The sequence below is a fragment of the Oncorhynchus kisutch genome, linkage group LG16 (genome assembly GCF_002021735.2).
Source record: "Oncorhynchus kisutch isolate 150728-3 linkage group LG16, Okis_V2, whole genome shotgun sequence".
NCBI lineage: Eukaryota > Metazoa > Chordata > Actinopteri > Salmoniformes > Salmonidae > Oncorhynchus > Oncorhynchus kisutch.
The window spans coordinates 37,420,436-37,440,680 of NC_034189.2; the positions used below are offsets into that span (position 1 = coordinate 37,420,436).

Sequence of the window (20,245 nt, forward strand, 5' to 3'; positions counted from 1 at the left end):
AGTGCACCGGGGCCTCCCACTCTTTCTATTCTGGTTAGGGCCAGTTTGCGCTGTTCTGTGAAGGGAGTAGTACACAGGGCTGTACGAGATCTTCAGTTTCTTGGCAATTTCTCGCATGGAATAGCCATTTCTCAGAACAAGAATAGACTGACAAGTTTCAGAAGAAAGTTATTTGTTTCTGGACATTTTGAACCTGTAATCGAACCCACGAATGCTGATGCTCCAGATATTCAACTAGTCTAAAGAAGGCCAGTTTTATTGCTTCTAAATCAGCACAACAGTTTTCTGCTGTGCTAACATAATTGCAAAAGGGTTTTCTAATGATCAATTAGCCTTTTCAAATGATACACTTGGATTAGCTAACACAAATTGCCATTGGAACACAGGAGTGATGGTTGCTGAAAATGGGCCTCTGTATGCTTATGTAGATATTCCATAAAAGATCAGCCGTTTCCAGCTACAATAGTCATTTCAAATCAAAATCAAATCAAATTTATTTATATAGCCCTTCGTACATCAGCTGATATCTCAAAGTGCTGTACAGAAACCCAGCCTAAAACCCCAAACAGCAAGCAATGCAGGTGTAGAAGCACGGTGGCTAGGAAAAACTCCCTAGAAAGGCCAATACCTAGGAAGAAACCTAGAGTGGAACCAGGCTATGTGGGGTGGCCAGTCCTCTTCTGGCTGTGCCGGGTGGAGATTATAACAGAACATGGCCAAGATGTTCAAATGTTCATAAATGACCAGCATGGTCGAATAATAATAAGGCAGAACAGTTGAAACTGGAGCAGCAGCACAGTCAGGTGGAAGTTGAAACTGGAGCAGCAGCATGGCCAGGTGGACTGGGGACAGCAAGGAGTCATCATGTCAGGTAGTCCTGGGGCATGGTCCTAGGGCTCAGGTCAGTTGAAACTGGAACAGCAGCATGGCCAGGTGGACTGGGGACAGCAAGGAGTCATCATGTCAGGTAGTCCTGGGGCATGGTCCTAGGGCTCAGGTCCTCCGAAAGAGAGAAGGAGAGAATTAGAGAACGCACACTTAGATTCACACAGGACACCGAATAGGACAGGAGAAGTACTCCAGATATAACAAACTGACCCCAGCCCCCCGACACATAAACTACTGCAGCATAAATACTGGAGGCTGAGACAGGAGGGGTCAGGAGACACTGTGGCCCCATCCGAGGACACCCCCGGACAGGGCCAAACAGGAAGGATATAACCCCACCCACTTTGCCAAAGCACAGCCCCCACACCACTAGAGGGATATCTTCAACCACCAACTTACCATCCTGAGACAAGGCTGAGTATAGCCCACAAAGATCTCCGCCACGGCACAACCCAAGGGGGGGGGGCGCCAACCCAGACAGGATGACCACAACAGTGAATCAACCCACTCAGGTGACGCACCCCCTCCAGGGATGGCATGAGAGAGCCCCAGCAAGCCAGTGACTCAGCCCCTGTAATAGGGTTAGAGGCAGAGAATCCCGGTGGAAAGAGGGGAACAGGCCAGGCAGAGACAGCAAGGGCGGTTCGTTGCTCCAGAGCCTTTCCGTTCACCTTCCCACTCCTGGGCCAGACTACACTCAATCATATGACCCACTGAAGAGATGAGTCTTCAGTAAAGACTTAAAGGTTGAGACCGAGTTTGCGTCTCTGACATGGGTAGGCAGACCGTTCCATAAAAATTGAGCTCTATAGGAGAAAGCCCTGCCTCCAGCTGTTTTCTTAGAAATTCTAGGGACAATTAGGAGGCCTGCGTCTTGTGACCGTAGCGTACGTGTAGGTATGTACGGCAGGACCAAATTAGAGAGATAGGTAGGAGCAAGCCCATGTAATGCTTTGTAGGTTAGCAGTAAAACCTTGAAATCAGCCCTTGCTTTGACAGGAAGCCAGTGTAGAGAGGCTAGCACTGGAGTAATATGATCAATTTTTTTGGTTCTAGTCAGGATTCTAGCAGCCATATTTAGCACTAACTGAAGTTTATTTAGTGCTTTATCCGGGTAGCCGGAAAATAGAGCATTGCAGTAGTCTAACCTAGAAGTAACAAAAGCATGGATTAATTTTTCTGCATCATTTTTGGACAGAAAGTTTCTGATTTTTGCAATGTTACGTAGATGGAAAAAAGCTGTCCTCGAAATGGTCTTGATATGTTCTTCAAAAGAGAGATCAGGGTCCAGAGTAACGCCGAGGTCCTTCACAGTTTTATTTGAGACGACTGTACAACCATTAAGATTAATTGTCAGATTCAACAGAAGATCTCTTTGTTTCTTGGGACCTAGAACAAGCATCTCTGTTTTGTCCGAGTTTAATAGTAGAAAGTTTGCAGCCATCCACTTCCTTATGTCTGAAACACATGCTTCTAGCGAGGGCAATTTTGGGGCTTCACCATGTTTCATTGAAATGTACAGCTGTGTGTCATCCGCATAGCAGTGAAAGTTTACATTATGTTTTCGAATAACATCCCCAAGAGGTAAAATATATAGTGAAAACAATAGTGGTCCTAAAACGGAACCTTGAGGAACACCGAAATTTACAGTTGATTTGTCAGAGGACAAACCATTCACAGAGACAAACTGATATCTTTCCGACAGATAAGATCTAAACCAGGCCAGAACATGTCCGTGTAGACCAATTTGGGTTTCCAATCTCTCCAAAAGAATGTGGTGATCGATGGTATCAAAAGCAGCACTAAGGTCTAGGAGCACGAGGACAGATGCAGAGCCTCGGTCCGATGCCATTAAAATGTCATTTACCACCTTCACAAGTGCCGTCTCAGTGCTATGATGGGGTCTAAAACCAGACTGAAGCATTTCGTATACATTGTTTGTCTTCAGGAAGGCAGTGAGTTGCTGCGCAACAGCCTTCTCTAAAATTTTTGAGAGGAATGGAAGATTCGATATAGGCCGATAGTTTTTTATATTTTCTGGGTCAAGGTTTGGCTTTTTCAAGAGAGGCTTTATTACTGCCACTTTTAGTGAGTTTGGTACACATCCAGTGGATAGAGAGCCGTTTATTATGTTCAACATAGGAGGGCCAAGCACAGGAAGCAGCTCTTTCAGTAGTTTAGTTGGAATAGGGTCCAGTATGCAGCTTGAAGGTTTAGAGGCCATGATTATTTTCATCATTGTGTCAAGAGATATAGTACTAAAACACTTGAGCGTCTCTCTTGATCCTAGGTCCTGGCAGAGTTGTGCAGACTCAGGACAACTGAGGTTTGGAGGAATACGCAGGTTTAAAGAGGAGTCCGTAATTTGCTTTCTAATAATCATAATCTTTTCCTCAAAGAAGTTCATGAATTTATCACTGCTAAAGTGAAAGTCATCCTCTCTTGGGGAATGCTGCTTTTTAGTTAGCTTTGCGACAGTATTAAAAAGGAATTTCGGATTGTTCTTATTTTCCTCAATTAAGTTAGAAAAATAGGATGATCGAGCAGCAGTAAGGGCTCTACGGTACTGCACGGTACCGTCCTTCCAAGCTAGTCGGAAGACTTCCAGTTTGGTGTGGCGCCATTTCCGTTCCAATTTTCTGGAAGCTTGCTTCAGAGCTCGGGTATTTTCTGTGTACCAGGGAGCTAGTTTCTTATGAGAATTTGTTTTAGTTTTTAGGGGTGCAACTGCATCTAGGGTATTGCGCAAGGTTAAATTGAGATCCTCAGTTAGGTGGTTAACTGATTTTTGTCCTCTGGCGTCCTTGGGTAGGCAGAGGGAGTCTGGAAGGGCATCAAGGAATCTTTGTGTTGTCTGTGAATTTATAGCACGACTTTTGATGTTCCTTGGTTGGGGTCTAAGCAGATTATTTGTTGCAATTGCAAACGTAATAAAATGGTGGTCCGATAGTCCAGGATTATGAGGAAAAACATTAAGATCCACCACATTTATTCCATGGGACAAAACTAGGTCCAGCGTATGACTGTGACAGTGAGTGGGTCCAGAGACATGTTGGACAAAACCCACTGAGTCGATGATGGCTCCGAAAGCCTTTTGGAGTGGGTCTGTGGACTTTTCCATGTGAATATTAAAGTCACCAAAGATTAGAATATTATCTGCTATGACTACAAGGTCCGATAGGAATTCAGGGAACTCAGTGAGAAACGCTGTATATGGCCCAGGAGGCCTGTAAACAGTAGCTATAAAAAGTGATTGAGTAGGCTGCATAGATTTCATGACTAGAAGCTCAAAAGACGAAAATGTCATTTTTTTTTTTGTAAATTGAAATTTGCTATCGTAAATGTTAGCAACACCTCCGCCTTTGCGGGATGCACGGGGGATATGGTCACTAGTGTAGCCAGGAGGTGAGGCCTCATTTAAAACAGTAAATTCATCAGGCTTAAGCCATGTTTCAGTCAGGCCAATCACATCAAGATTATGATCAGTGATTAGTTCATTGACTATAATTGCCTTTGAAGTAAGGGATCTAACATTAAGTAGCCCTATTTTGAGATGTGAGGTATCATGATCTCTTTCAGTAATGACAGGAATGGAGGTGGTCTTTATCCTAGTGAGATTGCTAAGGCGAACACCGCCATGTTTAGTTTTGCCCAACCTAGGTCGAGGCACAGACACGGTCTCAATGGTGATAGCTGAGCTGACTACACTGACTGTGCTAATGGCAGACTCCACTATGCTGGCAGGCTGGCTAACATCCTGCTGCCTGGCCTGCACCCTATTTCATTGTGGAGCTAGAGGAGTTAGAGCCCTGTCTATGTTGGTAGATAAGATGAGAGCACCCCTCCAGCTAGGATGGAGTCCGTCACTCCTCAGCAGGTCAGGCTTGGTCCTGTTTGTGGGTGAGTCCCAGAAAGAGGGCCAATTATCTACAAATTCTAACTTTTGGGAGGGGCAGAAAACAGTTTTCAACCAGCGATTGAGTTGTGAGACTCTGCTGTAGAGCTCATCACTCCCCCTAACTGGGAGGGGGCCAGAGACAATTACTCGATGCCGACACATCTTTCTAGCTGATATGCACGCAGAAGCTATGTTGCGCTTGGTGATTTCTGACTGTTTCATCCTAACATCGTTGGTGCCGACGTGGATAACAATATCTCTATACTCTCTACACTCGCCAGTTTTAGCTTTAGCCAGCACCATCTTCAGATTAGCCTTAACGTCGGTAGCCCTGCCCCCGGGTAAACAGTGTATGATCGCTGGATGATTCGCTTTAAGTCTAATACTGCGGGTAATGGAGTCGCCAATGACTAGAGTTTTCAATTTGTCAGAGCTAATGGTGGGAAGCTTCGGCGTCTCAGACCCCGTAACGGGAGGAGTAGAGACCAGAGAAGAATCGGCCTCTGACTCCGACCCGCTGCTTAATGGGGAAAACCGGTTGAAAGTTTCTGTCGGCTGAATGAGCGACACCGGTTGAGCGTTCCTACAGCATTTCCTTCCAGAAACCGTGAGAAAGTTGTCCGGCTGCGGGGACTGTGCCAGGGGATTTACACTACTATCTGTACTTACTGGTGCCACAGACGCTGTTTCATCCTTTCCTACACTGAAATTACCCTTGCCTAACGATTGCGTCTGAAGCTGGGCTTGCAGCACAGCTATCCTCGCCGTAAGGCGAGTACAGCGGCTGCAATTAGAAGGCATCATGTTAATGTTACTACTTAGCTTCGGCTGTTGGAGGTCCTGACGAATCGTGTCCAGATAAAGCGTCCGGAGTGAAAAAGTTGAGGAAAAAATAAATAAATATATGAACGGTAATTAAAAAGTGAAAACCGTAAAGTTGTCAGGTAGCAAAACAGGTTGGCAACAAAACGCACAGCAACTCGAAAACAAGCCTGCAAGTTGTGACCGGAAATGACGTCAGACGTTCACAGACGTATACCAATCTTCGTGAAATTTACAACATTAACAATGTCTACACTGTATGTTGGATCAATTTGATGTTATTTTAATGGACAAAAAATGTGCTTTTCTTTCAAAAACAAGGACTTTTCTAAGTGACCCCAAACATTGGAACGGTAGTGTATGTTAATTTCATATTTCAGTTTTATAAAATTGTAAACATTTCTAAACTTGTTTTTGCGTTCCGATTTATGAGGTATTGTGTTTAGAATGTATTCTTTTTTAATCAATTTTAGAATAAGGGTGTAACCTTACAAAATGTGGAAAAAGTCAAGGGGTCTGAATACTTTCCGAAGGCAGTGTGTGTGTGTGTGTGTGATATATATATATATATATATATATATATATATATATATATATATACACTGAACATAAATATAAATGCAACATGTAAAGTGTTGGTCCCATGTTTCATGAGCTGAATTAAAGATCTCAGAAGTTTTCCATACACACAAAAAAGCTTATTTCTCTCAAATGTTGTGCACAAATTTGTTTACATCTCTGTTAGTGAGCATTTCTCCTTTGCCAAGATAATCCATCCACCTGTGGCATATCAAGAAGCTGATTAAATAGCATGATCATTACACAGGGGCACTTGGCATGATGACTACAGGAGTGTCCACCAGAGCTGTTGCCAGAGAATTCAATGTTAATTTCTCTACCATATGCCACCTCCAACGTCGTTTTTGAGATTTTGGCAGTATGTCCAACCAGCCTAACAACCGCAGACCACGTGTAACCACGCCAGCCCAGGACCTCTACATCAGGTTTCTTCACCTGTGGGATAGTCTGAGACCAGCCAACCAGACACCTGATGAAACTGTGGGTTTGCACAACTGAAGAATTTCTACACAAACTGTCAGAAACCATCTCAGGGAAGCTCATCTGCGTGCTCGTCATCCTCACCAAGGTCTTGACCTTACTGCAGTTTGGCGTCGTAACCAACTTCAGTGGGTAAATGCTCACCTTCGATGGACACTGGCACGCTGGAGAAGTGTGCTCTTCACGGATGAATCCATGTTTTAACTGTACCGGGCAGATGGCAGACAGCGTGTATGGCTTTGGGTGTGTGAGCGGTTTGCTGATGTCAAGGTTGTGAACAGAGTTCTCCATGTTAGTGGTGGGGTTATGGTATGGGCAAGCATAAGCTACAGATAATGAACACAATTTCATTTTATCGATGGCAATTTTAATGTGCAAAGATATAGTGACAAGATACTGAGGCCCATTGTCGTGCCATTCATCCGCCGGTATTACCTCATGTTTTAGCATGGTAATGCACGCCCCCATGTCGCAAGGATCTGTACATCATTCCTGAAAGCTGAAAACGACCCAGTTCTTCCATGGCCTGCATACTCACCAGACATGTCACCCATTGAGTATGTTTGGGATGCTCAGGATCGATGTGTACGTCAGCGTCTTTTAGTTCTCCTTCGCACAGCCATTGAAGAGGAGTGGGAGAACATTACACAGGCCACAATCAACAGCCTGATCAACTCTATGCGAAGGAGATGTGTCGCGCTGCATGAAGCAAATGGTGGTCACACCAGATACTGACTAGTTTTCTGATCCACGCCCCTACTTTTATTTTAACGGTATCTGTGACCAATAGATGCATATCTGATTTACCAGTCATGTGAAATCCATAGATTAGAGCCTAATGAAGTTATTTCAGTTGACTGATTTCCTTATATGAACTAACTCAGTAACATTATTGCATGTTGCATTTATTTTTGTTCAGTGTGTGTATATAATGACATGTATAGACATTATGGAAAGTATATAGATAGAATAGTATTTGTATAGCAATAGTTAAATAGGATAGGCCTTGACTAGAGGACAGTATATACATATGAAGTGGGTAAAACAGTATGTCAACATTATTCAAGTGACCAGTGTTCAATTTCTATGTACTGTACATAGGGCATCAGCCTCCTAGGTGCAGGGTTGAGTAACCGGGTGGTAGCCGGTTAGTGACAGTGACTGGGCGGAGGCCGGCTAGTGGTGACTATTTAACAGTCCTATAGCCTTGAGATAGAAGCTGTTTTTCAGTCTCTCGGTCCCAGCTTGGATGCACCTGTACTGACCTCACCTTCTGGATGGTAGCAGGCTGTGGCTCAGGTGGCTGAGGTCCTTGATGATCTTCTTGGCCTTCCTCTGACACCGGGTGCTGTAGATGTCTCGGAGGGCAGGCAGTGTGCTCCCGGTGATGCGCTGGGCCGACCGTAGCACCCTCTGGAAAGCCCTGCAGTTGTGGATGGTGCAGTTGCCGTACCAGGCGGTGATACAGCCCAACTGGATGCTCTCAGTGGTGCATCTGTAAAAGTTTGAGGGTCTTAGGGGCCAAGCCAAATTTCTCCAGCCTCCTGAAGAACTGTCTGTCTCTGTGGATGGACCATTTCAAATTGTCAGTGATGTGTACAGCGAGGAACTTGAAGCTTTTCACCTTCTCCACTGCGGCACTGTCGATGTGGATGGGGGCGGGCTCCCTCTGCTCTCTCCTGAAGTCAACGATCAGCTCCTTCGTTTTGTTGACGTTGATGGAGAGGTTATTTTCTAGGCACCAATCCGCCAGGGCCTTCACCTCCTCCCTGTAGACTGTCTCATCGTTGTTGGTAATCAGGCCTACCACTGTTGTGTCGTAAGCAAACTTGATGATTAAGTTGGAGATGTGCACAGCCACGCAGTCATGGGCGAACAGGGAGTACGGGAGGGGTCTGAGCAAGCACCCTCGTGGAGCCCCTGTGATGATGATCAGCGTAGTGGAGGTATTGTTGCCTACCGTTAGGAAATCCAGGACCCAGTTGCACAGGGTTCAGACCCAGGGCCCCAATCTTAATGATGAGCTTAGAGGGTACTATGGTGTTGAAGGCTGAGCTGTAGTCAATGAACAGCATTCTTACGTAGGTATTCCTCTTGTCCAGCTGGGATAGGGCAGCGTGCACGCGATTGCGTCATCCGTGGATCTATTGGGCAGTATGCAACTTGCAGTGGGTCTAGGGTGTCGGGTAATGTGGAGGTGATATGTGTTCCTTCACTAGACTGCACTTCATAATGGCAGAAGTGACTGCTACAAGGCGATAGTCAATTGGGTTGTTTCCCGCCATTCGTTCATTTTGGTACTCTGATTATTAGCTGTCGTCAAACACGTGAGTCTGGAAAGACGATTCTCTTCAGTGTGCAGTGACTTCATCCTAGGGAATGTATACTAGATATATGAAATCCTGGCTTTCACAGCATACATTTTAGAAATGTCACATACTATAAATCTTTCTGTTTTTACATACCCAATCAGAGTACTATTTATAATGCAGGTAGGGGTATTCAGACAGGCCCAGAGACTTTTCCCCAGATTTTTTATTTTTATTTAGACAGTTCAGAATGTAGATATACTGTGGATGTATAGTCTGTGGAGGGGAGAAAGTGGCTGGGGCGGGGATTCAAACCCATGTCACTCCTATGCGTGCATGGTCGATTGCAGCACTACCGCTGTGCCACACTGCTACACCTAACCAACGTCTTTGATAATGTTGATGACCTTGCGGTGGCAACGTCATATGACCTCAATGGAAAACAACACTGCATCAGTCATTTTCTGTGCCGTCCTCATAATCCTCAGCTTGAACTGAATTTTATCAACAGTCTCTTCGTACTGTTTCTCATACTGTGAGTCTAAGCTTAGCCGCAGTGGGAAATGACTGTGAAAAGAGGATCAACGGTTGAGAATGTCATGTACGTGAAGACCTCGGTTGCTCTTTTCCTGTATGTCAGGATATCCCCAGGCAGGCGGCAATTTCCTCTATACAAATATCTCCACGACAGACCAACATCAGGGAAAGAGAATAGCTTTCAATGGTTTTTCTTTTCCCAGAACTTAATTTTACTTACTAGAAGAACCTAGAATTGAGTTAACTTAAGTTTGTATTACTAGAAAAATATTATTCACTCAGCAGGTAAATCATGACAAAAATAATACAGATGTGTGCATAGATCAAAAAACATCTGTTTGCAGCTAAAAATGTAGGCACCAACACATCTGATATCCATGCTACGACTAATAATTCAATCAGTCGGGATATGTTTCGCGGTCACAAAGCGTTCTGTGGGGTTCATCTTGTGGGGCTAGGCTAACAATCACATCCTTTCATTTGTGCTTTGTTGATTGATAAATTAGAGTGGGAGATAAGTGACGAGGAGGAGACATAGTGAGCTAGTGAGAAGGGAGCATGCAGGGATTGAACCCTGGTTATGTGTATGGACCTGAAAGTGTTACCACTGGAACACGGCTCTGCACTACAGGATGTTTTTAACAAGCTGTTGTTTTTACCAGGTTGGATGCAAGATCACTGTGTTGCTCTTCATTTACTTCCTGGCAACCAATTACTACTGGATCCTAGTAGAAGGGCTGTACCTCCACAGCCTCATTTTCATGGCCTTCTACTCAGACACCAAATACCTGTGGGGCTTTACCCTGATTGGATGGGGTGAGCTGCTCTGCATGCGCTTCTAAGACGGCAGTCACCAAATCACAACAGCGCTCATGTTGTTGACAGCCACATGTTACTATAGCTGTTATTCAAAATAGGAAAAGCACTCAGACATATGAGTTTGCTTGTTGCAGGTGCGTGGGAATAGTTTTGTATCTTAAAAGAAGAAAAAGAATCCCACTGCTCTTGCCAGTATCAATTTAATTTCTTCAGTGTACTGAATCTTGTAAGATCTTGAGATGGCAGTAAGCAATCATTGTCCTCTCTAATTTCAGGTGTCCCTGCTCTCTTCGTCGCCGCCTGGGCTGTTGTCCGGGCAACGCTGGCAGACGCACGGTGGGTGAGAGTGACGCTCAAATTCCTCCTTCACCTACCATATTCCACAGACACCTCCAGCAACACAATTTAAGTGGAGGAGCCCAGCGTAGCATGCGTGCCTGTTGAGGAACTTTGTGCATCAGCTGTCTAGGCTCCCCACAATCATCTGGTTTGGAAATAGGATCTCCCAAGGTGTTTTTGTTCAGGGGCAGAACAACAGATTTTTACCTCATTTACCTTCAGCTCAGGGATTCGATCCAGCAACCTTTCGGTTACTGGCCCAACACTCTAGCCACCAGGCTACTTGCCACCTCCGTACTCTTATTCTCATTCACAGTCAGCGGCCTACTTGCCTTAATGTTGCAGCTGCACACCTTTGACATGACACCATTACACTTTTATTAGCCTCATCTCACAGCCGTTGTGTGTGCGGAGCGCCCTGAGACTGGCAAGAGAGACTACACTTTCGTTGCACGACGACATGCTGTTTTGAGAGCAGTAAGGAACTCCTGCAGTACAAATGTACTCTGTCTTTCTCTTTCTCTCCTTATTCTCGCTTTCTCGTTCTCTCTCTCGCTCTCTCTCTTTCATAACAGATGCTGGGAGTTAAGTGCGGATAACATTAAATGGATCTATCAAGTTCCCATCCTTACAGCCATTGGTGTAAGTGACTTCAAGTGCAGTAAAAAACATGATAATGCCTCTCCCCAATTCATCAATCATAGCCATTGAGGCGAGAATCCGGTAGTTTGCATCCATTACTAGAAGGTTACATTGCTGACTCTTATCTTGATTTTTTTATTAAAAAGTGTTTTATTCTCTATACAGCTGGATTCATGTTAAAGTTTTAGCAACTTTGGTCAAGCTTATAGCTTAGTTTGCTCTGCACAGCTTCACACCTGGAGTCTCTGGGCGAAGTCCTTATTTCGGGAGACAAAGTAAAGAAATTAAATCAAGACAAATAAGAGAAGTTGAAACCTGATACCAAAAACTGCTGACATACAAAAAAGAAATGGTGGTCCTGGTGGCTTTTTGTCATGCAAAAGCTATTTACTAACTGTAACTCTTGTTGTGTATAATACTCTTGAAGAACTCAAATCCCAAGAGAGGATTTCATCTGCTTTTCTCCGGGCCAGAAGCTTTCTCTCTGCCCCTTGGAAGAGTGGAGTGACACCTTGCTCCCTGGTGTATACCTGTCCCAGCTCCCTAGTGGCCTAGTGACTCCCTAGTGTACAGTATACCTGTCCCAGCTCCCTAGTGGCCTGGTGACTCCCTAGTGTACAGTATACCTGTCCCAGCTCCCTAGTGGCCTAGTGACTCCCTAGTGTACAGTATACCTGTCCCCTACCTGAGTACCTAAGCCTAGTGTATACCTTCCCCTCTCTGCTCTTAGTCAGCCACCAACACTCTCAAACTGACACCACTGACTCAGTCTCAGCAGAGATACATACATTTGCATCTCTTTCAATACTATTGCTCTTATCCTGCCACATGAGGTGGACCAGGGACTTAGGTTCTCGTAATGAAATCAAAGTAGACTACAGGCTACTGTCTCTTCTTTCGATTAAAATGTAATCTCATCCAAACCTAAATGGTACAAGTTCAATGGTATCATGGTAGAAATGTCATGATGAGAGAGAACGGTGAGGGAGTTCATTAGATACGCTGTCTATCGATGCCCAGAATCTTTTTTTCTTTTCTTTTTTTCTTTATTGAGACCAACATGACAGAGGGGGAGACAGTCAGTTGGGATTAACAGATTAAAGGGTTGGAGTGGGGATTGAAACCCGGTATCCGGTGGGGAATATGTGTCTAAACCGGGAGCTAGGCCACAGGCACCGCACAATTTGTTTTTCTATCCATGTGTGCTTGTTTTGTTGTTGTTTTTCAGCTCAACTTTATTTTGTTTGTGAATATTGTGCGAGTGCTGGCCACAAAAATCAGAGAGACGAATGCTGGGAGATATGACACTCGGAAGCAATGCAGGTAGGGTTAGTGTCTCATTAGTGCCTTGTTGCTTTAGTTAATCTTATTTGTGTGATTTTGTGGGGGAAAACATTAGAAACTGTAAATAACGCTTTTGATTAAATTTGCCGTTTTATAGAAATAGCTTATTCTAAATGTGCCTTTGAGTTTAATCATTCTTCCTTTATATTCATGATCCATGTGTTTGTGTTTGCAAAGCTTTCACGTCATTTACTCAGGCTTAGGATACAGGTTATGAATTTAGAGCAGGTTAATCTGTGTCTGAAATTGAAATTAATTGAACATGACTCCCATAATGCATTGCGGTCAGGCAAAAAGCTTATTTTTTACGCCAATAACCAGTCTGAACCAGTGGAGGCTGCTGATGGGAGGACGGCTCATAGTAATGGCTGGAATGAGACAATGGAATGGTATCAACCACATGGAAAACAGGTGTTTGATGCCATTCCATTGAATCCATTCCAGCCATTATTATGAGCCGTCCTCCCCTCAGCAGCCCCCACTGGTCTAATCTAACTTTAGCATATTAAACCCAGTTGTGGGCATCAGATATCTTAGCGGTTAAGACCATTGAGTCAGTAACCGTTTTTTGGAGTGAACAGTCCATGCATGGCTGGGGTGAGTGGGTCCTTGATGATGGTGCTGGACTTCCTGACTACTCTGTTCATTGCAGAGGTTGAGAGCTCATTGTCCCAGCTGCGATGTTTGTACATGCTCTTCTCATATCTAAAGTGCAAGACACATTTTGACATGCTGTGAAGCCATCCCTATAGGGCTGCCTGAGTCTTTGTTTAATTCCCACTTATGTCTGTGGTAATGTGTTGGTTGGCAGCTCTGTGCCAAGGCTGTGGGGGTAACACTCCTGTCAGTCATTAGTAAACAGGCCCAACAACAGACAATACTTCAGATCCACGTTGTCTCTTGATCCGCTCCATTCTCGCAGGTGTAGATAGGATTAACACTGATAAGGCTCTGGGCAAAAGTAGTGTACAACATAGGGAATATGGTGCCATTTGGGATGCCGACTTTGTTTTCCTTTTGCTCTCTCTAACTCTCTTTCTCTAGCTGTCATTTATTCCATTTTTAAAAAACTACTGAGCATCTTCAAACGATTTAGATGCAAACGTCGGGCTCGATATTGATACTAACGTCGCAGATTAATGTGCAATCATCCTTGGCTATTGACATTTGTATCACAAATCTGTTGAGTGGAAAGTGCACAAGGGAGCCGTGCTTGACTTGGGCCGGAGCTCACCGGAGCGGAGTACCGGCACCTCAAATGTTCTATTGCTTGTTCTATTGCTTGAGCTCCTGTTCCTCTTATATTACCTCAAACTTATAGCTAAATGTAAACAGTACCCGGGACCCAAAATGAGTACCAGCATATATTCCAGTCCAAGCCAAGCACTGCAAGGGACTGTCAGATAAAGATGGCTGCCAAGAAATTCAATTATTTTAGCTCGATGGCAGCTGCATGTGGTCTTCTCCATCTTGTCCCTCTCAAACTCCATCACCACCACATGCACTTTCCAAACACATGTCAAATGCACTTTTCCAGACACATATCACATACTTTACCAGACACATCTCACATGCACTTTACCAGACACATCTCACATGCACTTTCCAAACACATGTCAAATGCACTTTTCCAGGCACACATCACGGACAGTGTGCTTTCTCATATAGCCTACTGCAGGGGTGTCAAACTCAATTCCTGGAGGTCAGAGTTTCTGCGGGTTCTCTCTTCTCCCTTGTACTTGATTGATCAATGAAGGTTATTGATTAGGTAGGAACTCCCCTCAGCCAGTTGTATAGGTCTTAATTGGACACGCATCTAAAGGAAATAACAAATATCAGCAGACACTCTGCCCGCCAGAGATTGATTTAGCCACCCCTGGCCTAATGTATTGTATGACAATCTCTAATCATGTTGCAGGTCTGTTTTTAAGATAACATTGTTGGTTTGTTATATGTACATTGACTGTTGTATGATGCTGCACAAAGGATTACTTCAATAGAGGATTATACAGTTTTCTACTGTCCCTTTCACAGGAAACTGGCTAAGTCCACTCTAGTGCTGGTGCTAGTGTTCGGGGTCCACTACATAGTGTTTGTGGGCATGCCACACTCGATCAAAGGGGTCGGATGGGAGGTCCGAATGTACTGTGAGCTCTTTTTCAACTCTTTCCAGGTGCTCGCTTTCACCCCAGTTGGGGTTCCTGTTTTGTATTGCATGTAACTGATCTGTCATATATTGCACATTGCTAATAGCTTTTGAACTGTAGTAAGCAATAGTGCTGAGCGATTAGTGCTTTTTGAGGTCGGCTCATTTTCGGTTCAAATATAAAAAAAGAATCACATTTTTTCAACAATTATTATATTTTTTTACATGTATTTTTTACATGAAATGCACTATGCATTAACACAAAATATGAATAAAAGCCCCATAATGGTAGTGACTGCCCATCATTTATTCACATTACTTTACTTTAATAAAATATTTGTTGTTGGGTATATTACAGTTTTATTTGAATACTTTGTTGTTTCATTCCAAGTCATCATCTCATCTCTATAGAGCTGCTGTCTGACAAAACTCTATTTTAGTAGTTCTTCAAAGTAAATACAGCATACTTTTATGAATGCTGAATACAAACTATCAATCACTTAGATCATGTATTTTCAGGTAGAGATACCTCGTGATGCAACTGCTCCATCCCTCTTGATCATGCGTTCTTGTCTCCAGACAAGTAGGCGTGCATTGGATTATGGTAATTCTAGTTTAATCGCTAAACAATGTAGAATATTGGCCTGTTGTACACTACTACCACAGTTGAAGTCTGAAGTTTACAAACACTTAGGTTGGAGTCATTAAAACTTGTTTTTCAACCACTCCACAAATTTCTTGTTAACAAGTCGGTTAGGACAAGTCGGTTAGGACAAGTCGGTTAGGACATCTACTTTGTGCATGACGCAAGTCATTTTCCAACAATTGTTTACAGACAGATTATTTCACTATCACAATTCCAGTGGGTCAGAAGTTTACATACACTAAGTTGACTGCCTTAAAATAGCTTGGAAAATTCCCGAAAATGATGTCATGGCTTTAGAAGCTTCTGATAGGCTAATTAACATCACATGAGTAAATTGGAGGTGTACCTGTGGATGTATTTCAAGGACTACCTTCAAAGTCAGTGCCTCTTTGCTTGACATCATGGGAAAATCAAAAGAAATCAGCAAAGATCTCAGAAAAAGAATTGTAGACCTCCACAAGTCTGGTTCATCCTTGGGAGCAATTCCAAATGCCTGAAGGTACCACGTTAATCTGTACAAGCAATAGTACGCAAGTATAAACACCATGGGACAACAGTCATCATACCGCTGAGGAAGGAGATGCGTTCTGTCTCCTAGAGATGAATGTACTTTGGTGTGAAGTGCAAATCAATCCCAGAACAACAGCAAAGGACCTTGTGAAGATGCTGGAGGAAACAGGTACAAAAGTATCTATATCCACAGTAAAACGAGTTCTATATCGACATAACCTGAAAGGGCGCTCAGCAAGGAAGAAGCCACTGCTCCAAAACTGCCATTAAAAAGCCAGACTACGGTTTGCAACTGCACATGGGGACAAAGATTGTTCTTTTTGGAGAAATGTCCTCTGGTCTGATGAAAGAAAAATATAACTGTTTGGCCATAATGACCATCTTTATGTTTGGAGGAAAAAGGGGGAGGCTTGCAAGCCGTAGAACACCTTCCCAACCGTGATGCACGGGGGTGGCAGCATCATGTTGTGGGGGTACTTTGCTGCAGGAGGGACTGGTGCACTTCACAAAATAGATGGCATCATGAGGTAGGAAAATTATGTGGATACATTGAAGCAACATCTCAAGACATCAGTCAGGACGTTCAAGCTTGGTCGCAAATGGGTCTTCCAAATGGACAATGACCCCAAGCATACTTCCAAAGTTGTGGCAAAATGGCTTAAGGACAACAAAGTCAAGGTATTGGAGTGGCCATCACAAAGCTCTGATCTCAATCCTATAGAAAATGTGTGGGCAGAACTGAAAAAGCGTGTGCGAGCAAGGAGGCCTACAAACCTGACTCAGTTACACCAGCTCTGTCAGGAGGAATGGGACAAAATTCATCCAGCTTATTGTGGGAAGCTTGTGGAAGGCTACCCGACACGTTTGACCCAAGTTAAACAATTTAAAGGCAATGACCTAAAACGGGGAATTGTTACTTGGATTAAGTGTCAGGAATTGTGAAAAACTGAGTTTAAATGTATTTGGCTAAGGTGTATAAACTTCTGACTTCAACTGTATGGGCTTGATCTGATGTATCTCTATTCAAGAAACTACAGTGAGAAAATGCGAATTGAGCTCACGGAAAAAAACGAAATAGAATTCAAATATTTGAAATTACGTCGGTCAATTAGTTGTGTAAAAAACTCATAACATACATTTTGGTTAATCGCTCAGCACTAGAAAGCAATATATGATTTTAAATGTGAAAATGTAAGCATTATAGCTAAAAGGGACATTAGACTTTCAATTATCTCAATGTTTTCAGACCTCTAATGTCAAGATCAAACCACATCTCATGACAATCCAGCTATGAATAAATTAGGATGTGTGTCAATCTGTTCATTACACTACTTTTGAGGTCTGATTTGTTAGAGATCCAGGGAAACATGGTATGTTTTTTTTTATTTTTATGGAATTGTGTATAATAAAAAGATGAAAAGTAGATGCAGCAAAAACAAACCCCATCTATCATATATTTGTTTTTCTCTAAGAGCTCTCTTTCCTGAGCGCATCATGTCGATATTATTCTCCAAAGGTCATGGACACCTCTCATTCGTAGAGAAGGTCACATTTATACTGTCAGACGGAATTGGACCTTTCAACACATGCCTCTAACCTAACTCGCTTTCACCTTTTCGCAGGGATTCTTTGTGTCCATTATCTACTGCTACTGCAATGCAGAGGTGAGTACTATTGACCAGACCCGGCCAGCAGGTTTAAGGTCTTCTCCACTTTATGGTCTTCTCCGCGTTCGAGAATCTATCATGCTGGACTCTCAAATTGAACCTAAGTCTCTTGCCCATTTATAAGTATAGTAGGAAGTTCTAGGAACTGACCATGATGAAAGAGCGAGAGATATGTTATTAGAACTAATGGAACTTAGTGATGTCATTTATTAGAACAATAGAACTCATACTCTGCACAAGTGCACGCTGTGCGCACACATTGCACCCATCAGTGATTCCCACCTTTTTAGGGTTTGAAGTACTGTAAGAAAATAGGCTACCAGAAAATACCCTTTGTTACTACCTCATAACTTGCTGGTCAATACCATTGTAAAAACACTAGCTACTGTAAAATAAAGTACTATTTTCCCCCAAACTGGTGAACAACCAGGTCTATAATTTCCTCATTTATTAGTCCTCTCTGAAGCCATATACAATATTTAGGGAGTTTGTTCATTTTGATCTTAATGTTCTGAGAGCACCCCTACTCTCGTCCATGTTCGTTGCTAAGTGATAGGTTTGGGCTGTTTTATTTCTGATAGCTTTTAAAACCTCTGAAAAAGTCCAGTGAAAGAGAATATAAAATTTGTTGGCACCACAAAACAATAGAAACTTTGGCATTGGCAATAATTTGTATTCAAGTCTCTATTGTTTTGTGTTGTCAAATTTCATTGTGAATGCCAGTTGGTAAAAACAACATTTGACCCACACAATCCTCTTGTTCTCTTCAGGTCCAGGCAGAGATCAAGAAGACCTGGACCCGCTGGAACCTGGTGGTCGACGGGAAGGGACCGGCGGCATGTGCCAACTACCGGTACGGTCTCAACCAGACCTCTACCAGTCAGCCGCAGCCACTGGCCGTGATCTCGGGCACCGCCTCCCTATTCTCCAGCCACGTGTACCGCAGCAGCCAAGCCAGGCACAGCGTCAGCACCCACACCACCTTGCCCGGCTACGTGTTCAGCAACTCTGAGGTGGATAGCCTGCCCCCATCCATCCCAGAGGAGCCAGACGAGAGAGCCAAGCAGGTGGACGACATCTCCCTCCGAGAGTCCTTACCTGTGGTGAATAACACCAGCATAGAAGAGGACTTGGAGGAGACACTTTAGAGAGAGAGAGTAGGGGGAAAGTGGGAATGTACAGCTGACAACAATTGTGTTTTATTTTTTTTGAATGACAGGACAGCGGGAAGGTAGAGCAGGAGATACCAGAATGAGGGCCACAAACAAAAAGTGTCTGAGACCGAACTCAAGACCCGAATCCGCATCGCCAAGGCAATATATGGTTCGGAGTTGGCAGCCTTACGACTCCGGCAGATATCTTTGATGTTTTGCGGCTACTATATCACCATATCCTTGTCTTACGCCAGATAGCGCTTAAGATTTCCTGTTTTTTTCTATATGATCATTGGTTCTTATTTTCATGGGCTGTTATTTGTCACTGAGTGGTGGCTAGACAATTAGACAGGTCTGTGGCTAAATATGGACTGGAAGTGCTGCAGCTACAGACTAGTTTGTGTCTGTGTCATTTGTAATGCTGAGGACAATTACAGTTCCTTCAGAAAGTATTCACACCCCTTGACTTTTTCCACATTTTGTTGTATTACAACCTGAATTTAAAATGGATTAACTTTAGATTGTCACTGATCTACAGTGAAATTGTACATGTCTACATGTCAGTGGAATGATGTTTTTAGACATTTTTACAAAATAATAAAAATAAAGCTAAAATTTCTTGAGTCAATAAGTATTCAACGCCTTTGTCATGGCAAGCCTAAATAACTTCAGGAGAAAAATAATAATTTGCATGACTACCCCATTTCTGTACCCCACAAATACAATTATCTGTAAAGTCCCTCAGTTGAGCAGTGAATTTCAAGCACAGATTCAACAACAACAGACCAGGTAGGTTTTTCCAATGCCTCGCAAAGAAGGGCACCTATTGGTAGAAGAAAAAAAGCAGACACTGAATATCCCTTTGAGCATGGTGATGTTATTAATTACACTTTGGACGGTGTATCAATACACCCAGTCACTACAAAGATACAGGTGTCCTTCCTAACTCAGTTGACGGAGAGGATGGAAACAGCTCCGGCATTTCCCCATGAGGCCAATGGTGATTTTAAAACCAGTTAAGAGTTTAATGGCTGTGATAAGAGAACTGAGGATGTATCATCAACATTGTAGTTACTCCACAATAGTAACCTAAATGATGAGTTAAAAGAAGGAAGTCTGTGCAGAATACAAATATTCCAAAACATGCATCATATTTATAATAAGGCAAGTAATACTGCAAAGAAATGAACTTTTTGTACTGAACACAAAGCATTATGCTTGGGACAAATCCAACATAACACATCACTGGGTACCACTCTTCATATTTTCAAGCATGGTGGTGGCTGCGTCATGTTATGGGCATGCTTATCATTGGCAAGGGCTAGGGAATTTTCTTGGATAAAAATAAAAGGAATAGAACTAAGCACAGGCTAAGTCCTAGAGGAAAACCTGGTTCGGTCTGCTTTCCAACAGACACTAGGAGACCAATCCACCTTTCAGCAGGACAATAACCTAAAACTCATGG

General features: G+C 43.3%; 1 protein-coding gene across 6 annotated transcripts in view; it reads left to right on the forward strand.

The window, feature by feature from the left end:
* Nucleotides 1-19,408, forward strand: part of LOC109906651 (parathyroid hormone 2 receptor) — a 38,016-nt gene extending 18,608 nt beyond the window's left edge. For 3 of the 6 annotated variants that reach the window (XM_031792322.1, XM_020504471.2, XM_031792323.1), the window contains exons 8-14: nt 10,176-10,329; nt 10,608-10,668; nt 11,247-11,313; nt 12,542-12,636; nt 14,692-14,830; nt 17,582-17,623; nt 18,397-19,408. In XM_031792322.1, coding sequence (XP_031648182.1) covers nt 10,176-10,329; nt 10,608-10,668; nt 11,247-11,313; nt 12,542-12,636; nt 14,692-14,830; nt 17,582-17,623; nt 18,397-18,774 — 936 coding nt within the window. In that variant the 3' untranslated portion in view covers nt 18,775-19,408. The remainder of the gene's footprint in view (nt 1-10,175; nt 10,330-10,607; nt 10,669-11,246; nt 11,314-12,541; nt 12,637-14,691; nt 14,831-17,581; nt 17,624-18,396) is intronic. The other 3 variants (XM_031792325.1, XM_031792324.1, XM_031792326.1) reach the window with 2 other exon arrangements.
* The last annotated feature ends 837 nt before the right edge of the window (nt 19,409-20,245 follow it).